The 19,764-nt window shown below is 36.1% G+C and overlaps 4 protein-coding genes across 5 annotated transcripts; 3 read left to right on the plus strand and 1 right to left on the minus strand.

Annotated features, from left to right (window-relative positions):
* The first annotated feature begins 1,609 nt into the window (after positions 1-1,609).
* Positions 1,610-2,942, plus strand: LOC106173571 (uncharacterized). Its single transcript, XM_087015744.1, has 3 exons — positions 1,610-1,759; positions 1,969-2,068; positions 2,549-2,942. The coding sequence occupies exons 2-3, from the start codon at positions 1,993-1,995 to the stop codon at positions 2,866-2,868; spliced, it is 396 nt and encodes a 131-aa protein (XP_086871870.1). The 5' UTR covers positions 1,610-1,759; positions 1,969-1,992; the 3' UTR covers positions 2,869-2,942.
* Positions 2,943-6,594: 3,652 nt separating this feature from the next.
* On the plus strand, positions 6,595-8,275 carry LOC106173593 (uncharacterized). The gene is made up of 3 exons (XM_013554761.2): positions 6,595-6,740; positions 6,953-7,052; positions 7,537-8,275. The coding sequence occupies exons 1-3, from the start codon at positions 6,645-6,647 to the stop codon at positions 7,842-7,844; spliced, it is 504 nt and encodes a 167-aa protein (XP_013410215.2). The 5' UTR covers positions 6,595-6,644; the 3' UTR covers positions 7,845-8,275.
* A 1,445-nt stretch (positions 8,276-9,720) lies between these two features.
* On the plus strand, positions 9,721-11,096 carry LOC106173603 (uncharacterized). 2 transcript variants are annotated; one of them, XM_087014966.1, is made up of 3 exons: positions 9,721-9,882; positions 10,102-10,203; positions 10,710-11,096. In XM_087014966.1, exons 2-3 carry the CDS (start codon positions 10,128-10,130, stop codon positions 11,024-11,026), a joined length of 393 nt encoding a protein of 130 aa, XP_086871092.1. In that variant the 5' UTR covers positions 9,721-9,882; positions 10,102-10,127; the 3' UTR covers positions 11,027-11,096. The 2 variants fall into 2 exon arrangements, with proteins under 2 accessions (XP_086871092.1, XP_086871093.1); XM_087014967.1 differs by having other exon boundaries at positions 9,726-9,882; positions 10,105-10,203.
* Positions 11,097-11,735: 639 nt separating this feature from the next.
* On the minus strand, positions 11,736-19,752 carry LOC106172033 (cytidine deaminase-like). The gene is made up of 5 exons (XM_087014964.1): positions 19,544-19,752; positions 14,311-14,436; positions 14,009-14,120; positions 13,484-13,541; positions 11,736-13,035 (listed from the first exon to the last, which is right to left on the minus strand). The coding sequence occupies exons 1-5, from the start codon at positions 19,566-19,568 to the stop codon at positions 12,811-12,813; spliced, it is 546 nt and encodes a 181-aa protein (XP_086871090.1). The 5' UTR covers positions 19,569-19,752; the 3' UTR covers positions 11,736-12,810.
* Positions 19,753-19,764: the final 12 nt, after the last annotated feature.

Here is a 19,764-nt window from a genome sequence, read left to right on the forward strand (position 1 = left end):
GGTGTGCGTGTCTGGGCAGTTATAAAGGGGTCTGTCCATTTGACCTTACCGTGACCTCGCTGAACGTGTGTGTGGCAACTGCCATCTGATGTTAGGGGCCTTTAAAATAGTATGCAAAATTAAAGTACAATAATTTTGTTACAGTGCTTCAGCAGACCTTATGACCAGGTTGTGGGTAACAACAGTCTGGTGGTGCGTGAATCCTATAAGCTCAGGGGATTTTTTTTCATCTTTGTGAATCAGTTCGTTGCGCACATGCCAAATGGATAAATTCACACCGCCCACAAATGGTCGTTTGGTGACACGGCACGTGACAACATTTGTACAAAGTCCGCAAAGCCATGCTGTAGCAGATGGTACCACCATGCTGATCACCTAAATTGCTTTCTGTGTTCCATTCAACGTGTTTACACGTTGCTGTAGATAGGGATCTGTTATTTTCCGTATGAAATCGTTTTTCACAATACTGGTATCTAAAAGGGTTTTAGGATATAATATTGTGACAGAAAAAAACGTAAATCACTATTCTAATTAGTGTCATCAACAATCTCTTTTTATAACATCAAAGATACACCTTATAATTGCAAAACTGTAACTCACCTTTTTTCCGTCATTTTTTGTTAAGATAATGCTCTTTTCTTGGAATTGCTTAAAATCGTATACTTAGGCAGTATTTCCGACCAGTTCAACTTAAAACAGAAAGATTCACGATGATTCAATTCCATTATCGGTACGTTTAATTCACCATCAAATCAAAATATTCTGTTTCACTCAGGCTTGTTTGTTCTAACCCTTAGGGTGCATTCCCAGAGATTTAGATCGATCAACAGATTTAGATTTATATCTACCTAACTGCCTGGGGGTTCACACTAAATTGCAGTCAGCCGAGCGCGCACCATAGTTAATTACCCCCTTGCAGCTTTTAGTAGGCGGGACAGCCGCTTAAGCCGGCTAAGCTGACAGTAATCTAGCGAGACTCCCCACAGGGATAGATCGATCTAAAATCTATGGGAATGGGGTCTAAGTGTGTATGTACGCGTGCGCACGTGTGTGTGTGTGAGAGAGAATTCTAATGTTCTCATATATTATTTGTGAAAAAATATGAGCAGGTACATGCAGATGATGTTTTAATGTATATGTAAAAGTTAAAAATATTAAGCAATAAAATGTACCTGGTTCTTAGATTTTCAACATGTTAATGATTCAAATCCTTATCATTCATTTAATCATCAGTGCAATATACAGTACAGCTTGGTATTTTACGTAGTACCTACCGTTGGCAATACGATATTAATAATGCATCTGAAGCGCGCTGCAGTTGACCAGACAGAATTTCTATTGCCGAGTACCAATGTTGGTCAGCTGGACAATATGACGTTAACCCACCCTTGACATTAAAACCCGTGTCAAACCGCGCGGTTTGTTAAATTAGTCAAACAGTTTTTTTATATGTTTTTTATGTAAATTACTTTTTCAGATATTTGTGCAAAAATTAAACATACCGTTTTGAGCAAAGTAAATGTTACCAGTTAGTCCCTTCATCAGTGAATTCGAGAATGCTTTTACCTTTATTTCGATAAGGACGACCACAACAGTACGTGAGGTTAGGAAAACTCAAGTTAACGAGGGCAAAATCGTGCCAAACCCGATCCCTGGCGCGTGGGCATGTGCTCCCTGACCCTTTATATAGCTAGAACTGACGGCATACAGTGTACTTCGGCGGATTCAGTCAACTACAGCATTCACCAGAGCTTTAAAGGTTTGTTTGTGCTTCTTCTTGCAAAGAATAGTGTACTTATGACATACTCTTTCCTTCAATAACTGAAACCGATAACAACGTATAGTTTGTATTTGACGTGTGTGGTAAGATCAACCAAAATTCGGATTTGTCAAACAACACAAAAGAAAATAAATTCTAAGGCTGCGAGGATTTTGTGCTCAATCGGCTATTGTATCAATTTTCAACAGGTTTGTTCTGCACATTCTGTTACCATGAAGGTTTTGATCCTAGTTGCTTTGGTTGCCGTAGCAACGGCTAAACCAGCTGAGAACTCCATTCAGCGTCTTGGTAAGTAGACATACGTTTTTTAAGCTGATTCTCTAATTAATTTTATCAATGATTTCACTTGGTGCCATCAACAATTGCCTATTTCAACTTTAAAATAACAACTTTTCTTTAAATAGCCCTTTAAGGTGATAGCTTACGTAAAAATCTCCCAATTTTGGAAACGTGGGGTCTCAATAAAGGAATAGTAACTTAAAGTCAAATTTATATTTATCAGTTACTTTCTTCCAACAATTAATTCACTTTTCTTTGCACTACAAAAAATAAACTAGTTTTTTTCTTTTTGACATGTGGCGGCGTTTTTTATTCTTATTTTCTCTTACTCATAAACTATTCAAGAATAATACCTCTTTTGTTTTTTATTCAAAATTAAATCTAATCGTAATCTAAGCAAAGATCAAATTTAAATATTAGGGAATTTTATAAAATATCATCATTGATTTTTGCTCATTTTTTCATTGATTTTTGCTCATTTTTTCGCAGCACGCTCTCTGGCCGAAGACGAGGTCATGAAGAGGGGTATCCTCAGTAACGCAGTTAATGCCATCTGCGTCCCCGTCATGGACTCCGTGATCGGTCTGGCCAATGGCGCATGTGCCTTTCTGGATACTGCCGACAGCATCTGCATACAGCTTGCTGACAAGTACCTTGGCAACTTCCTCTCTGGTCTGTTATCTGAACCTGTTGCATCCATGTGCCTCAGCTTGGCCAAACTCGCCGTCAACGAGTGCAACAAAGGAACCGTGCAAAACTTAGCCTCCAATGTATGCACCAAACTTACCGACTTACCTATAATCGGCTAACTGAACTTTTTGGAAATTTCCTGTGCCGAAAGATAAATGCAAGTAGGGCAATAAAATGCTGATGATTTGCATAATGTACACAATTACATCAATGCCCGTTACTCAATGTGTTTGTGTGCACGTGTGTGCGTGAGTAAGAGAGAGAGAATTCTAATGTTTTCATCATATATATGAGAAGGTCCATGAAAATGATGATTAAATGTATACGTAAAAGTTAAAAATATCAAACAATTAAATATACATGGCTCTCATATTTTGACATTTAAGTGATTAAAGTCCCTATCATTTATTTTATCAACAGTACAGTAAGGTAGAGTACATGTATGGTATTTACGTAGTACCTACCATTGGCAATTCGAAAATAACAATACATCTCAAGCACGCTGCAGTTGACCCAACAGAATTTTTATTGCCGCGTACCAATGTTGGTCAGCTGTACAGAATGATGATAACCCACCGGTGTCATTAACCCTTGTCAAACAGCACGGTACGTTAAATTGGTCAAATAGTTTTTTTTACGTTTTTTTTGTAAATTACTTTTTCAGATATTTGTGCAAAAATTAAACATACCTTTTTCAGCAAAGTAAACGTTACCAGTAAGTCATTTCATCAGTGCATTCAAAAATACGTTTACCCTTTTTTCGATAAGGACGACCCTAACAGTACGTGAGGTTAGGAAATCTCAAACAAACGGGAGCAAAATCGTGCCAACACCGATCCCCCGGCGCGTGGGCATGTGCTGACGGCATGATGCGCACTTGGGCGGACTCCATCAAATACGGCATTCACCAGAACCTTTTCATGGTTTGTTTCAGCTTCTTCTTTCACTAATTATGACAGGTAATTGTGTATTTTACTTCTGTGATAAGACCTACAAGAATTCTGATTATAAAACAAAACAATCTCGATTCTACAGTGTCTTTTGCAAGTTAGCAGATTTCAAATATTGTGGTAAATAAAAGATATATATATTGGTGTCTGTCAATTTTTGCAGCCCGCTTCCTTGCTGAAGATGAACTCCGTGATCGGTCTAACCAATGGTAGGCCTACATGTGCTGTACTGTCCGCTTCTGCCGACATCACCTGCATACAGATTGCTGACCAATACCTTAGCAACGTCCTGTCTGGTCTGTTCTTTGCCCCTGTTGCAAAAATGTGGGAAATTTTGTCCAATCTCGTCATCATCGTGCAAAACTACGCCAGCGGTGTATGCGCCACACTTGCCAGACAAATTGGCTAAAGAATTTTTTGAAAATTTCCAGAGCCCAAAAAATGGAAGAGAGACAAAAGGAAATATATTGATGATTTGCACAACTTACACATTTATTTCAATGCGTGTTAATTATTGTGTGAGTGTGTGAGAGAGAGAGAGAGAGAGAGAGAGAGAAAGAGAGAGAGAGAGAGAGAGAGAGGGGGGGGATTTCAATTATTTCGTCATACATTATTTGTGATCCGGAAAAATTAGGAGCTCTTTGCAGATTATGTTTTGTTTCATACGTAAAGGTTAAATATTTCAGGCGATAAAACGAATTTGGTTCTCAGATTAGTAAATTTAATTCTTATTATTTATCTTATCGTCATTTGTACCAATACCTACCGTTAATAATGATGCATCCCAGTTGACCTGACAGAATTTTCATTGCCGCGAACCACTGTGAGTCATCAGGAGAATATAATGATAACCCACCGGCAACATTAACTGGTGGCAAAACGCACAACACGTTTAATTGTTCAACTAACTTTTTACACGTTTCTGTTATGTAAATTACTTATTCAGATTAGTGCAAAAATAAATAAATAATTAAACATTTGTTTTTTTAACATCGTTTCGCAGTCAAAGTAACTGTTACACGAGTTTTTTAAGTGTGCTTTTTTATAATCTCTTAAGAGATTATGACAGAGTGTGGCTATCACTGAAATTCGTTAATGTCTGGTGGCAAGCGCGGATTCTATAATAATTTCGAGAACTTTTTTTCGGTGACTAAGTCGATTAACTTATATTTCTATGTGTTGCCTACAATGTATTGCTTGTGACATTTTGAAAAATGGGGCCGGGTTGAAGTCTGTGTGAAAACTATTACTGGCTTGTGTGTCTGGGCAGTTACAAGGTGGTCTGTCCGTTTGACCTCACCGTGACCTTGCTGAACATCCAGATAACAACAGCCCTCCGATATCAAGTGGAAATTTTGTAATAGACTCCCAGCGGGCCATGTGGACAGGGTGTGGGTAATAACTCCTATTACCCGAGGGAAACTTTTTATCCATTTTTGTGAATCGATACGTTGTGCACATGCAAAGTTGATGAATTCACACCGCCCACAAAAGTCTGTTTGGTGATATGGCACGTGACAAAATTTGTACAAAGTCTGCTAAGCCAGCTGTTAGAGATGGCACCACCATGCTGATCAACTTATACGCTATCTATCTGTGTTCCAGTCAACATTTACACTTGTTGTAAATAGGGATCTGGTATTTTTCGTATGACATTTTGTTTTAACAATACTGACATTTAAAAGGTTTATGTCCAGTGTGTTGATCTCAGGTTGTATACAGTTATATTTTAATGAACCTCTCTTCATAGTACTGACAGTTAAACAGTTTTTCTCTAGTGTAAATCATTGCCTAAACCAGCTCAGAATTCCATCCAGCATCTTGGTAAGTAGACTTAACTTGTTATGTTGTTCCTTAAAATGATATAAACGGTTATCACAAATAAAGTGAAGTCTATTTAAGATTTATTTATTGTGATCGAATCTCTTGTTATAACCTCAAAGATACCTTATAGATACAAAACGGTAGCTTACCTTTTTTTCCGTCATTTTTGTTAAGATAGTACTCTTTTCTTGGAATTGCTTAAAATCGTTTACTAAGGCTGTATTTCAGACCAATTCTACTTAAGACAGAACGATTCATGATGATCCAATTCCATTATAGGAAGTCATTTAGAACTCAGTCTGGAAGTCTTCTCTATCATATGTGGAATTGAATTTAAGTGGCCACTCCGGCAACCCACCTGGCTGGGAAGCCATTGTAATGTAATTGTACATGTATATGTGAAGGTATATAAAGATAGAAATAAATATAGGGGTCAGGGATCAGAAGTCAGTACTTCGAGAGGAATCCACCGTCATCGACTCTGTGATCGGTCTGGCCAATGGCGGCTGTGCCCTTCTGTCCGCTACTGCCGACAGCACCTGCGTACAGCTTGCTGACCAGTACCTTGGCAGCTTCCTGGCTGGTCTGTTCTCTGCCACTGTTGCATCAATGTGCGCCAACTTGGCACGACTCCTCGTCAACAAGTGCAACAAAGAAACCGTACAAAACTTCGCCGGCTGCCAGCTAGAATTGGTTAGAATAATGGTTTATTCGTGTAAATATTTTATTGGTAGTTATGGTGAAAAAAATAAAGCGTTAATTTTGAATACCTGTCTTTTCTGCTTTCGTTTCTTCGATTAACACCAAAGGTATCTGAGAGAGAGAGAGAGAGAGAGAGAAAGAGAAAGCGCACTCTGTCACTCTGTCTCTGTTCACAAACATAAGATCTTTTTGTTAAATTCTAAGTAAACATCATGCGTGTGTTCGTTTCTGCGATAAATCTTTCATTGATAATGATATGAACATTTGATTTTATTACTTTCTAAGCAAATTTACCCATCAGTCACTTTATTAGTATTTTCGAGAATGCGTTGACCCTAATATTGATAAGAACGTACTTATGGTTAGGAAATCCCACACAAACCAGGGCAAAATCGTGCCAAATCCCCCGGTGCGTGGGCATGTGCTCGCTGAAGCTTTATATAGCTACAGCTGACGGTATACTGCGTACTTCGGCAAACTCAGTCAAATACGGCATTCACCAAAGCTTTTTCAAGGTTTGTTTTTGCTTTTTCTTGCAATGAAAAGTGTAGTTAGGATTTATTGCCTTCAATAATTGGAACCAATAACGACGTACATTTTGTTTCTCACCTCTGTGATAAGACCTTCCAAAATTAAGATTTGTAAAGCAAAACAAAAACAAAAAATAATTATTTCTATGACTGCAAGGATTTTATGTTCAACCGGCTATTATATCATTTTTCGATAGGTTTGTTCTGCACATTCCATTACCATGAAGGTTTTGATCCTAGTTGCTTTGGTTGCCGTGGCAACGGCTAAACCAGCTGACAACTCCATTCAGCATCTTGGTAAGTTTTCTAACTTGATTCTCTAATTAATTTTAATTGATTTATAAATCAATGAATTCAGTTGGTGTCATCAACAATTTGCTCTTGCCTATTTCAAGAACAACTTTAAAACGAATCTCTAAATAGCCTTTTAAGGTGATGGCTTACGAAAAATATCTCCCGATTTTGGAAACGTGGGGTCTCAATAAAGGAAAAATAATTAAAAATTCAAAAAAAAATTTATATTCATCAATTACTTTCCTCTAACAATTAATTCAAGTCGTTTTTTTTTTTTCTTTCTTTTTTTTTTTTTTTTTTTTGGAGGGGGGGGGGGTGGCATGTTCCGGTGGGTTTTTTTTCTTATTTTGTCTTCCTCATAAACTTTTCAGGAGTGTATTGTGTTTTGTTTTTTGATCAAACGTAAATATGATCACAATCTAAGCGAAAATGACCTTTAAAGATAAAATTTTATGAAATATCACCAGTAGGTGTGTTTTTTTTTCAGTCCGCTCTCTGGCTGAAGAGAAGATTATGAAGAGGGATATCATCAGTGTTGTAGTTAATGCCAATTGCGTATGCGCCATAAACTCCGTGATCGGTCTACCTTATGGTGGATGTGACTTTCTTTCCTTTTCTGTCGCCAGCAAATGCAAACAGTGCTTTGGCAGCCACCCCTCTGCTCTGTTCACTCCTCCCTTTACATCCATATGCTCCAACTTGGCCAAACTCGCCCTCAACGAGTGCAACAAAGGAACCGTACAAAACCTCGCCGACAGTGTTTGCCCCAAATTTGCCAGCTCAATGATTGGCTAAATGAACTTTTTTTAAGTTTCCTGTGCCAAAAATACTTGCAAGGAAGACAAAGGAAATACATTTATGATTTGCATAACTTAAACATTGTATGCAACAAACTTATCAACTTACCTATTATCGGCTAAATGAACTTTTTGTAAATTTCCTGTGCCAGAAATATATGCAAGAAAGACAATAATTATTAAAAAACATTGATGATTTGCATAACGTACATGTTTATTTCAATGTGCGTTACTTAGTGTTTGTGCACGCATGCGCACGTGTGTGTGTGTGTGTGTGTGTGTGTGTGTGTAAGTGTCAGTGCGAGAGATAGGGAGAGGATTCTAATTCTATTGTTTGTGGGTTAATATGAAAAGGCGCATACAGAGTATGTTTTAATGTATACGTAAAAGTTAAAAATATCAAGCAATAAAATGTACCTGGTTCTCAGATTTTCAACATTTTAGAGATTGAAACTATAATCATCGGTACAGTACGGTACAGTCTGGAATTTTACGCAGCACCTACCGTTGGCAATACCAAAATAATAATGCATGGCAACAGCTAAACCAGCTGAGAACTCCATTGAGCATCCTGGTATTTAGACTTTTTTCAATGATTCCACTTTGTGTAATTAACAATTTTCTCTTACCTATTTCAAAAAAAAAAAAACTTTAAAACAAATCTCTAAATAACTCTTTAAAGTGATGGCTTACGGAAAAAATCTCAATTTGGAAACGTGTAGTCTCAAAAAAGGATTAGCAATTAGAAAGTCAGAAAAAATTATATTCATCACTTACTTTCCTCCAAAAATAAACCCACTTTTCTTTGCATTACAAAAAGAAAGTCGTTTTTACGAAAGTTTTTTAATTCATTTTTATTTTCTCTTCCTAATTCACTAATCAGGAATAAACCCGTTTTGTTTTTTATTCGACTGCACATGTAACCTGATCACAAACTTATCAAAAATGAAATTTAAAGATTAATGTTACGACATATCGGAATGGCTGTATGCACGTTTTCGAAGCCCGTTCTCTGCCTAATAGGTTATGAAGAGGGGTGTACATAATCAATAACGTCATTGCCGCCATCTTCAAACCCGTCATGGATTCTGTGATGGGTGTGACCAATGGCGCATGTGACCAATTGTACTCCTATATCTACAAATTCTGCATAAAGCTTGCTGACCAGTACCTTGGCAACTTCCTCTCTGGTGTGTTCTCTGTCCCTGCCCCGTGTGTGGGAAAATCGACAATGTCGTTGGTTAGATTACCGGTTTATGTGAAGATTTTATTGGTAGTTATGGTGCAAAAATAAAATTTTAGCTTAAAATACCCGTTTTTTTTTTTTTTTTTTTTTTTTGCTTTCATGATTAATACTAACAAAAGAGGTCTCTGAGAGAGAGAGAGAGAGAGAGAGAGAGAGAACGCACTCTGTCGCAGTCCACTTATATAATATCCTTAACTTAATCTTCTTGCTCAACTCTAAGTAAGCATCACGCGTGTGCATGTTTCTCCGATATCTCACTTTGATAACGATATGAACATTTGTTTGGACAATATGACATTAACCCACTGGAGACATTAACCGGTGGCAAAACGCACCATACGTTCAATTGGTCAAATAGCTTTTTAGGCATTTCTTTTATGTATATTACTTATTTAGATATTAGTGCAAAAAATTAAACACAGGTTTTTTTAGTAAAACTTTTGCATTCTGTTTCTCACGTGTCCGATCCGCAACCGCGTGCGCGCGTGTGCGCGTGTGTGTGTTAAAACCTAAATCCCACTTTGTTTCCGATCAACTTAATATATCAGAACTATCTGTAACTTAAATTTGGACATAGATTGACCTTAAAATTGATATGGGACACAAAATTCACACGTGTCATTTTGGGTTATCATATAAACAGGGACAATATCGTGACGAGACAGAGTCCTTGACGCGTGGACAGCTTCACATAGCAAGAACCTTAATTATTAAAGAACCACCGAGGCTCTTAGTATTTACGTCAGCGGACTTGTTTACCAACTGCAATCGCTTTAAGACCGTTTTCAAGGTTTGTTCATGTTTTAGTAGTCTTTACATAACAGCAACTCACTAGTACACTTTTGCAAATGTATCGTCTTTATTCGACTGAACCAACGTCTATAATAACAACACAATTTTTGCATTGGCATGCCTACTAAAAGAATTGTGAAATGTTGTATTAAAAATTCTCGTAACTCTAAGTTTGGAAGAACTTTGTGTTCAATCAACTGATGTTACATATTTCCAGCAGGTTCGTTCTTCAGACGCCGTACCATGAAGGTTTTGATCCTCGTTACTTTGGTTGCTGTAGCAACGACTAAACCAGCTGATACCGCCTTCCAGCATGTTGGTAATTCTTCTTCTGCACTTATAAGAATAAAAGACTAATATAAAATGCCAAAGCAGCCCTTTTACTTGTAACAGATAACTTATGGCGATTCCATAAAATCCCAGCATCTCCAACAGTTGTCAGCTATCATTATCAAAATTTGACCGAGCAGCAAACTCAGAATATTTGGGGTCTTAATGAAGGAAAAGGCATTTGAAAGTCAGAAATATTAGTATTCATCGAAAACTTCTCGCCCACCACACGCCAACCTGTCTTTGGAATATGAAAAAGAAAAACGTTGTTTCCTGTGATGTCTTATTTTATATATTCCTTTTTTTGTTTGTTTGTTTATTGTTTGATCTAAACCTTGGGCCCATTACGCACATGTTCAAGTATCAACTTTTTTATGTTTGTCTCTTGCAACGTGAATCTGATCACCACCTTTGGGTGCATGATTTTCAAATATTTTGAAAAAAAATTATGAAACATAATCATGGCTGTGTGGCCGCTTAATTTTTTTTTCACAGCTCGCTCTCTGGCTGAAGACGAGGTTATGAAGCGAAGCGTCATGTCTGACGTTGCTTCCGCCATCTGCACCCGCGTCATAAACTCAGTGGATTTTCCAACCCAAACCAGTATGTGTTTTTCCGTGACAGCATATGTCTCAAGCACATGTACACTGTATGCTGAAGACAACCTCGGCAACCGCTACAGGCAGTACACTCAAAAGATCCTTTCAATGTGCTCCAACTTGGCCCAGCGCGCCGTCAGGGAGTGCTACAAAGGCCAGCTACAGAACATAGCCGACAGAGTATGCAAAAATCCTGAAACCTTAATCGGCTAAATGATATTTTTGTAGATTTTCTTTGCCATGAATGCTATGGAGATAAAGAGAAATAGATTGATGATTCGCATTTCATTATTTGCGTTAATTTGTGTTTCATGTGCGTTGCTCAATTTGTGTGTGTGTGTGTGTGTGTGTGTGTGTGAGCGACAGAAATAGTATTTTGGTTTCATGACGTAAATGGTCTATCACAACCCGCCCAAAATGACAGTTTCTTTTAACAAAGTAAAAAGGACCAGGAGTAATTCAACTTCGAGAAAAAATTATCTTCCATGCATACAAATGCGTACATTTCAAATTGTAATGTTACGCATGGTAAAACTCTGACTAGTGCCGTTATTATCTTATTGTGTTCTGCACAAAGTTATACAAAATTATCGACTATAAATTATAGCATGAAAACTAATAATAAGCTTTACAACCATTAAACACGCCTACGGGCATGGGGAGGGGTTTTCAACGTGTTTCAAAAAAGAGAGACAAAAATCATTTTAGACAGGAAAAGGTGCAGTCTACATCTATGTTATTATTATGTTTAAAGAATCCATTTTTTTATGAAGAAGCGCCACCTCCTACAGTGTCTCACTACCGCGCGGGTGACGCATGTGTTTCTTGAATCGCGTGACACTACAGTTAGAAAGTACAATGGATGTATCTGGGAAGAAATTATTCTCCAGACAATTTTGACACCAACAGTTTGACGACCCAGTTGTGTACATAATATAACATTTATTTTGTACAAACACACTTGTTTCACTCGTCTACATTAATTAAATAACTACAAAAATGTGTACAGTCAATGCTTTTTTTTCTGACCTAAACGGACTGTAATGTCAGTAAAACCGTTACCTCAAAATGTAAGTCATTCAACACACTGAATGCTAAAAGCAAATCAATCAGCATCAAAACAATGTTTCACAAATTGATAACACCTTAGGGCAGTGAAAATGGCCTTTTTTTCTTTCTTTCTCATCCAACGTGACACTTGAAATAAAATAGTGATAAAGTGAGATACATATGTATTGTAAACAGTGTAAAGTGGGAATGGCACTGATAATACTGAACAGCATCTTAAAAAGTTTTCAGATTTTTTCTTTCAGTGTTTCTACACATCAACTACAGTATCATACAGATTGAAGTACAAGCATATTGCAATGCTCTGCGAAGTTATCTCTTTAAATTGTTTTTTTTTAATTCAAAGATGCTGTTAAACACCTATCAAGATCTCTGACCAATGTTGCTCTCAAAATAGTCTGTTATCTAATTTTTTTTTTTTTTTTTGGCCCCTGTCGAGACTGCATACAGTGCATTTTAGTCATAACAATATCAATTTTTCACATGAAACCTTCAACATGTTTAACATTCCTTGGTTTTCAGTCTCTGCAAAGCCCCTGCCTCATTGTTCTGGTGGCAAACTACTGATAAGCTAAGTTGTAACAATACATAATTGGCTAAAAAACGGAGAAAATACAGGTATATGGGGATTTCGGCCAGGGCAGTTGGGGGAGGGGGACAGCCAAATACCTACTCTCTAAAATCAGCACTTTAAGGTCGACCAGTTCTTTAAATTAAAAAGTGACCATGTACATGTAGCTTCCTCATTAACCTGATTAACTGTAATGACTAGATGCCACTTCATATCATTGCATCTCTGATTATTCATTTTAATGAATAAAATACTTTGTGACTATTTTTAAAAAGCTTTCTATAAAAATAAGCAAACCCTTTTAACTCCTACATACTACAATATACTATAATATTACTACCCCCAATGACAATTCTCATCATTGTTCTCCACTCAGAAGTTCCTCCGCCTCTAAGCCATTACTTTTGATCAGCTTGGGGATCTCACTGACAGTGCTGCCCTCTGGATTCTGGCCGCTGACCACGGCTATCTTCTCTCTGGTCAGTTGGTCTGGGGTGAAGCAAAGGGGCAGTAACTCGCCAACGGTCATCTTGTGGTAGGTCAGGTCTGGGCGGGTCATGTATACTTCAATGTGGGTCCCAAACTGCAATACAGATATTGTATTGGAATGTATCAGTGCTGATGTCTCACACAGGCCACAATGCTTCACAACAGTAGTGGATCTACCAACTAACAGATTAATTATTGAAATTTATTTTTGTTTCTTAAACATAAGTTTAATGGACACGGCAGCTAAATTTTTGGGTTGATCAATGTTTATATTTTTCAAAGGGAGGGGTAATGTAAAATTCTAGTCTTGGCAATTTTTGATGATAAAAAAACTTGACACAAAGGCATTTCCCGAGGCCAATTGTAATTTTTTCCCACTGACGAAACTAATGCACAATGCAGTATTTTTATTTGAAAATAATAATAATAATAATAATACTAATAATAATTTCTTTTAAATTAGGATCAGACATGCTTATTAACCAACTTGAATATTGCCTGGGGTGAGTGCCATACATCTCCAGCAAACAGTGTTATCTTACCTCAGCTAAAACCTGTCTACAGGCTCCACACGGGACTATGAAGTTGTTCTTTAGGTCACTAAAATGATAAAAGATCATAAAACCAATCTTTATTTGGATACAAAGAGTTAATAATAATACATGTAAGTTATCAGTACTTAGTTTTTCCCTTCTGCCTTAAAAAAAAAAGCCAATGATGGTCCTATAATGCTTACAGTACTGGTTTTTACAAATGTGCTCTTTTATATAATATAATAATAACTCAATCTTATCAATGGGGAAAATGATAAATTTTCAGATTATCTTGAAAGCATTAAAAACAATCATTTTTTTAGTATTTATGCCACCTTTACCGTATAGAATGGAACTAAAGCCTACTAGGTAAACCTGCTTTTCAATTTTGTTGCTAACTATCGATGGGAACGTTACAATTTTAGGAATTTATGATTTTAATAAACTGTATCTGTAATATTCAAAAGATTGATTCATTTAAATTTACAGTTATATGTTTGTCGTGTGTCTATTTATTTTTCTGTTTTTCATTACCTGGATATGGCAATGGCAGTGTAGTCTCTGTGTCCCTCGGACACCGCCTTCACCACTGCCGTCCTCTCAGCACAGATTGTCAGACCATATGATGCATTTTCAACATTGCATCCTGAAACATATTACTTTCACTTTCACTTTCATTTTTATACAAAATTCCAGTTCATAACAGTGATCTGAGTCAGAATATTTTTTATAGTAACTCACAGAAAAAAAAAATCAATATATTTCCACAAACTTTGAAGTCGAATGCAAAGATTAACCCTCCCACCCACCCATTCAACAGTGAGTCATAGGCTTACCAGTAAAGACAGTTCCATCACTACACAGCAGTGCTGCACCTACTCTGAACTGGCTGTATGGAGAGTGGGTGCGGTCCTTGGCAACATGACTCAGCTTTATCAACTTCTGTATCTCCTGGGTTTTTCCTGGAAGTGGGATGTGATGCCTTTAATTCAATTAATAAAGAAGAAACTTCTTGAAACTAACTAGTACACAGTATTAACAGCATGAATCTCTTTAATAATTACAGTACCTTTCTTACTAAATAAACCTTCTTTTATTTGTGTTATTTTAATTTTTTTTCCTGTTTAAAAGTTGTGACAAAAAAACTAACTGGCATCCAGAAACAAAATTTCAGTCACTGTTACTCTGACACCACATTACAGGGGCGGATTTAGGCCGTCTTCTGGGTCTTCCGGAAGACGGTCAGGTTTTCAAGTTTACATTGTCAGGCATTTAATTTTTTCTGTCGGAAGACGGTCAAAAATGGAGGATGGATCAACAAAAATAATTTGGAAGACTGTCAGAAAATATCTCTGGATCCGCCCCTGCATTATGCCCACTCCCACACCTTAAAATAGAGTTATACATTTATACCATAATGGTTTCAGATTTGTTTTATTGACATTTAATATATATTTTTTGGAACTTTGAATTTTAAATTTAAGTTAATTGTTGAAAATATAAGAGAAGGGGAAATAATTTTTTAACATTAAAAAATAGTTCAGGGTTCATCAAAATTAATATAAGCTAAGGATGATCGACTTTATTAAGATAATATTCTTAAATGTAAATAAATTGGATTGGAAAGATAAAGAGATAATATTGCATTTAGCTTCAGGTTCTTAATTAAAGTCTTAAAATAATTTCAAAATGAAAGTTGAAAAACTGACATCCCCCCACAAAAAAAAAATATATATATATATATATATATAATATATATAATAATATATATATATATATATATATATATAATGCCAACTATGTAAAATAGGTCAGAAAAGTGGATAACAAGAGAACAGGTCATGTGTTTTCTGGCATTTCTGTGGTTAAAAGGACATCCACTTATCACTGGTTTATCTCTCAGTGAGGTTTAGATCAGGTAAAAGGGTCAAACCACTGAAAAAAAAAGGTCATGTTTATGAGGTCAAATTGAAAACATACTAGTATTTTGTTCTCATGCTATCATGTTGTGCTTTAAGATGTTTTTCAACACTACTTCACCTCAGGGTAATGTTTGCCAAACTGACAAATAATAAAGGCAACATTTTTTAAATTTTTCTTACGATTAAGAGGCAACTAGAAACGCTCAATCACATGCATACATGTACTTCTACAAAGAAAAATGGCAACTATATTGATAGGTCCATGCAATGATGGCTCAAAATTTACTTGAAATGCCTATGATCACATCTTTGTCTTCTAAATAAATAACTACATCTATCCTTAAAATCCACTCAAAACTTTCTGAGGTATTTTTTTTCCAAGATATAGACAAACGAAAGCACTTGCAAAGAATTCCCTTCACTGGCAAAGGCTCTGTATATATACAAGGCTGCCAAGGATTTAATTACCATGATATGTTCTAAGTATGAGGTCATAATAAATTTAATGCTAAACCTTCAGTTTGTACATGCTGGTCCAACTTTCATTTCTGTAATATCATCAAAAAACAGCAGTGAGTCAATACCCACATGTCTAGACTCCCCAATTCCTTTTTTTTTAAACTTTAATTCACTTTCTTTATAAATTGATTTTTAAACCTTTTGATAGCACTGTTGTCTGTGGAATTGAATTAATGTTCAATGTTTAAGTTTCTTTTTAATTAATTAATTTACAAACCAATAAAAAAGGGGTGATGTTTTCAAACAAAGGCTTTAACACTTATTAAATCACTAGAGACATGCGGTTAGGAGTGAGACCCAAAAATGTATACAGCACTCTGCTTTCAAATAGGATATAAATATACAAGTGTAAACTGGGGATCCTGGCACTTTAAGTGTCAAAACAGCATTAAAAATACATTGACGTTTCATTCAATTCATGGCCCTGGGATTTAAAGGCTTGATTTGCACTTGAGACAATTTATGGACACAGAACTTTAAGCCAGTAAGACAGATATGCATGTAATTACATTTTTATTTTGACGGTACTACTTAATTCTAGTGACTTCACATGTGCAAAGAGACAAAATGTCAAGACTTGCCTATCTACTCAACATACATTTGGTTTGGGAGACCGTCCCTACTCTACTGGAGAGATATATCCTTAAATATCAAGTGAAAAAATATCTCTCTCTGTCCTTGTGATCAAGTACATATACAGGCCATACATTATATTCTTCTACACTAAAAAAAATGGCAAAATACCAAAATTGATATTTCATTTCTATGAACAGAAATGTGTCAATGAACCACAATATAAACAAGGGTGGCATTTAGATTACTGTTTATAGAATACTGATAAGCTTTCAACCTGAGATATGGGTCTATGTTATTAGTTAACGATATCACCAAAGTTTATCAAATGTCTGACCTTGAGCGAACTCTACATATCACAGCTGCGACATCAGTGGTATGCAGTCTGCGTATACGCCTGTGACTGTGATATATCTGCACCAGAATAGTTCACACCAAACGCTGTGAACAGATGTTTTTTTTTTTTTTTTTTATGCAGGAAGTGACAAATTGATGTAACTTAATTTAGATTCCACTGTGTGGGGTACAAGGCAGAGTGGGGGGGGTCTTCCTGAAAATTTTTTTCATAATGTTTTCTGTCTAGAAAGAGTTCACACTTAAGCAATAAAATAGTAATACCACTTTTGAAGTGATTTATGTGGTTTTCTCTCTCTCTCTCTCTCTCTCTCTCTCTCTCTCATATCAAGGCTCTTTATTTAATAAAGCCTTTAACAAGCCTAAGCAAAATATCATGCCTGTTGCAAACTTTCCTGCAAATTTGCACAAAAGTAATTTTATGTTCTTGCAAGTTTGCTGCAAATTAGCAGCAATTCAAATTTTCTTGCCAACTCCTGCAAACTGATCTTGTTCCAAACTTTGCAGCAAATTTGCATTTTGCTAAAATACCTACTAGTATATATATTTATTGGCTCACCCACTCCAGCCTTGGTATAAGGTGTGGTGAGGGTGCTACATATGTTACACTACACAACTGATCAAAACACCAGCTACCTGACTGCAATCACTTCCCTATGTGTCAACAAAGTAAATTCTCTTATCTACAGCTCAGATATTGATCCCAGAACCTGGGTCGAAACAGATTCTGATGTAATCACAGATTTATTTATAGGAACCTTTCCACAACGTTTTTTTTTTTTTCCTCTAGCCAGCAATTTCAAAGGAGACCCTTTTTTGTAAAAAAAAAAGTTGACAGTTCTTCTTTACCCCTTTAGTTGTAATGTCAATAGACAATTCAGAAATGAACATAACCATATTATGAGACAGTTAATGTTATGGCTGTGAGATACATTGTATACAAAAATGTATATATACCTGATCTATATAGAGGTTTAATTGGCATTTTAATTGTATTTATTTGAAGTAAGTTAGAAACCTGCCAAGTCCTGAATTAAACACAAACAACCAAGTTAATTAGAAGTTTGCAGCAAATTTGCATTTTGCTAAAATACCTACTACATGTAGTATATATATTTATTGGCTCACCCACTCCAGCCTTGGTATAAGGCATGGTGAGGGTGCTACATCTGTTACACTACACATCTGATCAAAACACCATCTTCCTGACTGCAATCACTTCCCAATGTGTCAACAAAGTAAATTCTCTTATCTACAGCTCAGATATTGATCCCAGAACCTGAGTCTAAACAGATTCTGATGTAATCACAGATTTATTAATAGGAACCTTTCCACAACGTTTTTTTTTTTTTTTTTTTGGCCTCTAGCCAGCAATTTCAAAAGAGGCCCTTTTTTGTAAAAAAAAAAAGTTGACAGTTCTTTTTTTACCCCTGTAGTTGTAATGTCAATAGACAATTCAGAAATAAACATAACCATATTATGAGACAGTTAATGTTACGGCTGTGAGATATACAAAAATGTATATATACCCGATCTATATACTAGGTTTAATTGGCATTTTAATTGCCTTTACTAAATGCAAGTAAGAAACCTGCCAAGTCCTGAATTAAACACAAACGACCAAGCTGGAAGCCTTTTATAGCCATTGAACCAAGACAAACAACCTATATATACTAATTATATTGTCAGTAGTTTAGTTCTTTAGAAGACAGGCAGATACAGTATGTATTAACTAAGCTTTAGTGACAGCATTGGACTGACCTGATCATGTGTTTATATAGCATATTTCACATCAGACTGACAGTAGATATAATTCAAGATTACCAATTAGATAATTCAGACTCAGAATAGAAAACTGTCAACATACTTCTGACAAATTTTCACCCTGAAGTTCATGAAGTCAGTGCATGGATCTGAGCCTGTTAATTATATACTTAAACACATGCATAGTTTTAGCCTGGTTCTTGACTTCAGGTGTGAAAACAACCTGACTACAGACTTATTATTCAAACCAAATGACCCCAGCTATAGCTAGGCTTAACCCATGCACTCTCTCTGGAGTGCCCACTTGAAATCTTCTAGTAATCTGGATTATAAATTTCCACTCAATATCTCAAACCCTAGCAACAACCAAGAACTATAGCTACATACACTGTACTGAGTAGTGCATTCATGCAGTTAGATGTGAAATCTTATTATTAATATTCTTGTGTGTCTGACAGGTCATACACTTCATTCATGATCTACCTGTGGTGTACACATGCCATGTAGCGTTACACAAAAGGTACTTGTTATCTCTGAGTAAACAAACATATTTGTCGGCCAGTGTTTCAGCAGAGCTCCTGATTTTGTAATAACACATGTACTGCATTGCACGAGAAACCGTACGCAAGAATTCTGCCGTAAACATTAACTTATAGCTTTTCGTACTGTCGGTGGTACAATGTGTCCAAACGTAATGTGCTTCAAATGTAAAAATGAAAAAAAGGAAAAAAAAATTGAAAAATAAATTGTCGTCCGAATTTTGTCTGTATAGCACTCCTATTCCTGTAATTCTGCTAAGTGTGCTGATGCAACAATTTATGTAAAATATTTTTTAATGTCAGATGTATATATTGTAATTACATGTATCAACAATTAAATGCACATACACCGTATATTAATTAATTCAATGTACAGATATACCCTTTTACTTACTCACCGTTTTTTGAATGGATTTCGTCCATAATTTCTCTAAAGTCGACGGTAAAATTAACACAAGTCGTGCCTTTGCGAATAAAACCTCACGTCCGCTTATCTTTCCGTTCAATTTGATAAATTACCACATTTACTCTTAAGTTCCGTCAAATATGTGAAAACAATCTAATCCATGTGTTTATATGCCTTTAAACTCGGTCAAGGTGAAAGGCATGACGTACGTGC

The sequence above is a fragment of the Lingula anatina genome, chromosome 6 (assembly GCF_051362555.1).
Source record: "Lingula anatina isolate TDL-2025a chromosome 6, LinAna3.0, whole genome shotgun sequence".
Lineage (NCBI taxonomy): Eukaryota > Metazoa > Brachiopoda > Lingulata > Lingulida > Lingulidae > Lingula > Lingula anatina.

What these genes read in the sequence shown, in the direction of transcription:
- LOC106173571 (XM_087015744.1), top strand. Translation starts at nt 1,993, where the DNA reads ATGAAGGTTTTGATCCTAGTTGCTTTGGTTGCCGTAGCAACGGCTAAA. An exon ending in GAACTCCATTCAGCGTCTTG is followed by an intron (nt 2,069 to 2,548) that starts GTAAGTAGACAT and finishes ATTTTTTCGCAG; the next exon opens with CACGCTCTCTGGCCGAAGAC.
- LOC106173593 (XM_013554761.2), top strand. Translation starts at nt 6,645, where the DNA reads ATGTGCTCGCTGAAGCTTTATATAGCTACAGCTGACGGTATACTGCGT. An exon ending in TTCACCAAAGCTTTTTCAAG is followed by an intron (nt 6,741 to 6,952) that starts GTTTGTTTTTGC and finishes ATTTTTCGATAG; the next exon opens with GTTTGTTCTGCACATTCCAT. An exon ending in CAACTCCATTCAGCATCTTG is followed by an intron (nt 7,053 to 7,536) that starts GTAAGTTTTCTA and finishes TTTTTTTTTCAG; the next exon opens with TCCGCTCTCTGGCTGAAGAG.
- LOC106173603 (XM_087014966.1), top strand. Translation starts at nt 10,128, where the DNA reads ATGAAGGTTTTGATCCTCGTTACTTTGGTTGCTGTAGCAACGACTAAA. An exon ending in TACCGCCTTCCAGCATGTTG is followed by an intron (nt 10,204 to 10,709) that starts GTAATTCTTCTT and finishes TTTTTTTCACAG; the next exon opens with CTCGCTCTCTGGCTGAAGAC.
- LOC106172033 (XM_087014964.1), bottom strand. Translation starts at nt 19,568, where the DNA reads ATGGACGAAATCCATTCAAAAAACG. An exon ending in TGATGGAACTGTCTTTACTG is followed by an intron (nt 14,121 to 14,310) that starts GTAAGCCTATGA and finishes AATATGTTTCAG; the next exon opens with GATGCAATGTTGAAAATGCA. An exon ending in GTAGACAGGTTTTAGCTGAG is followed by an intron (nt 13,036 to 13,483) that starts GTAAGATAACAC and finishes TCTGTATTGCAG; the next exon opens with TTTGGGACCCACATTGAAGT.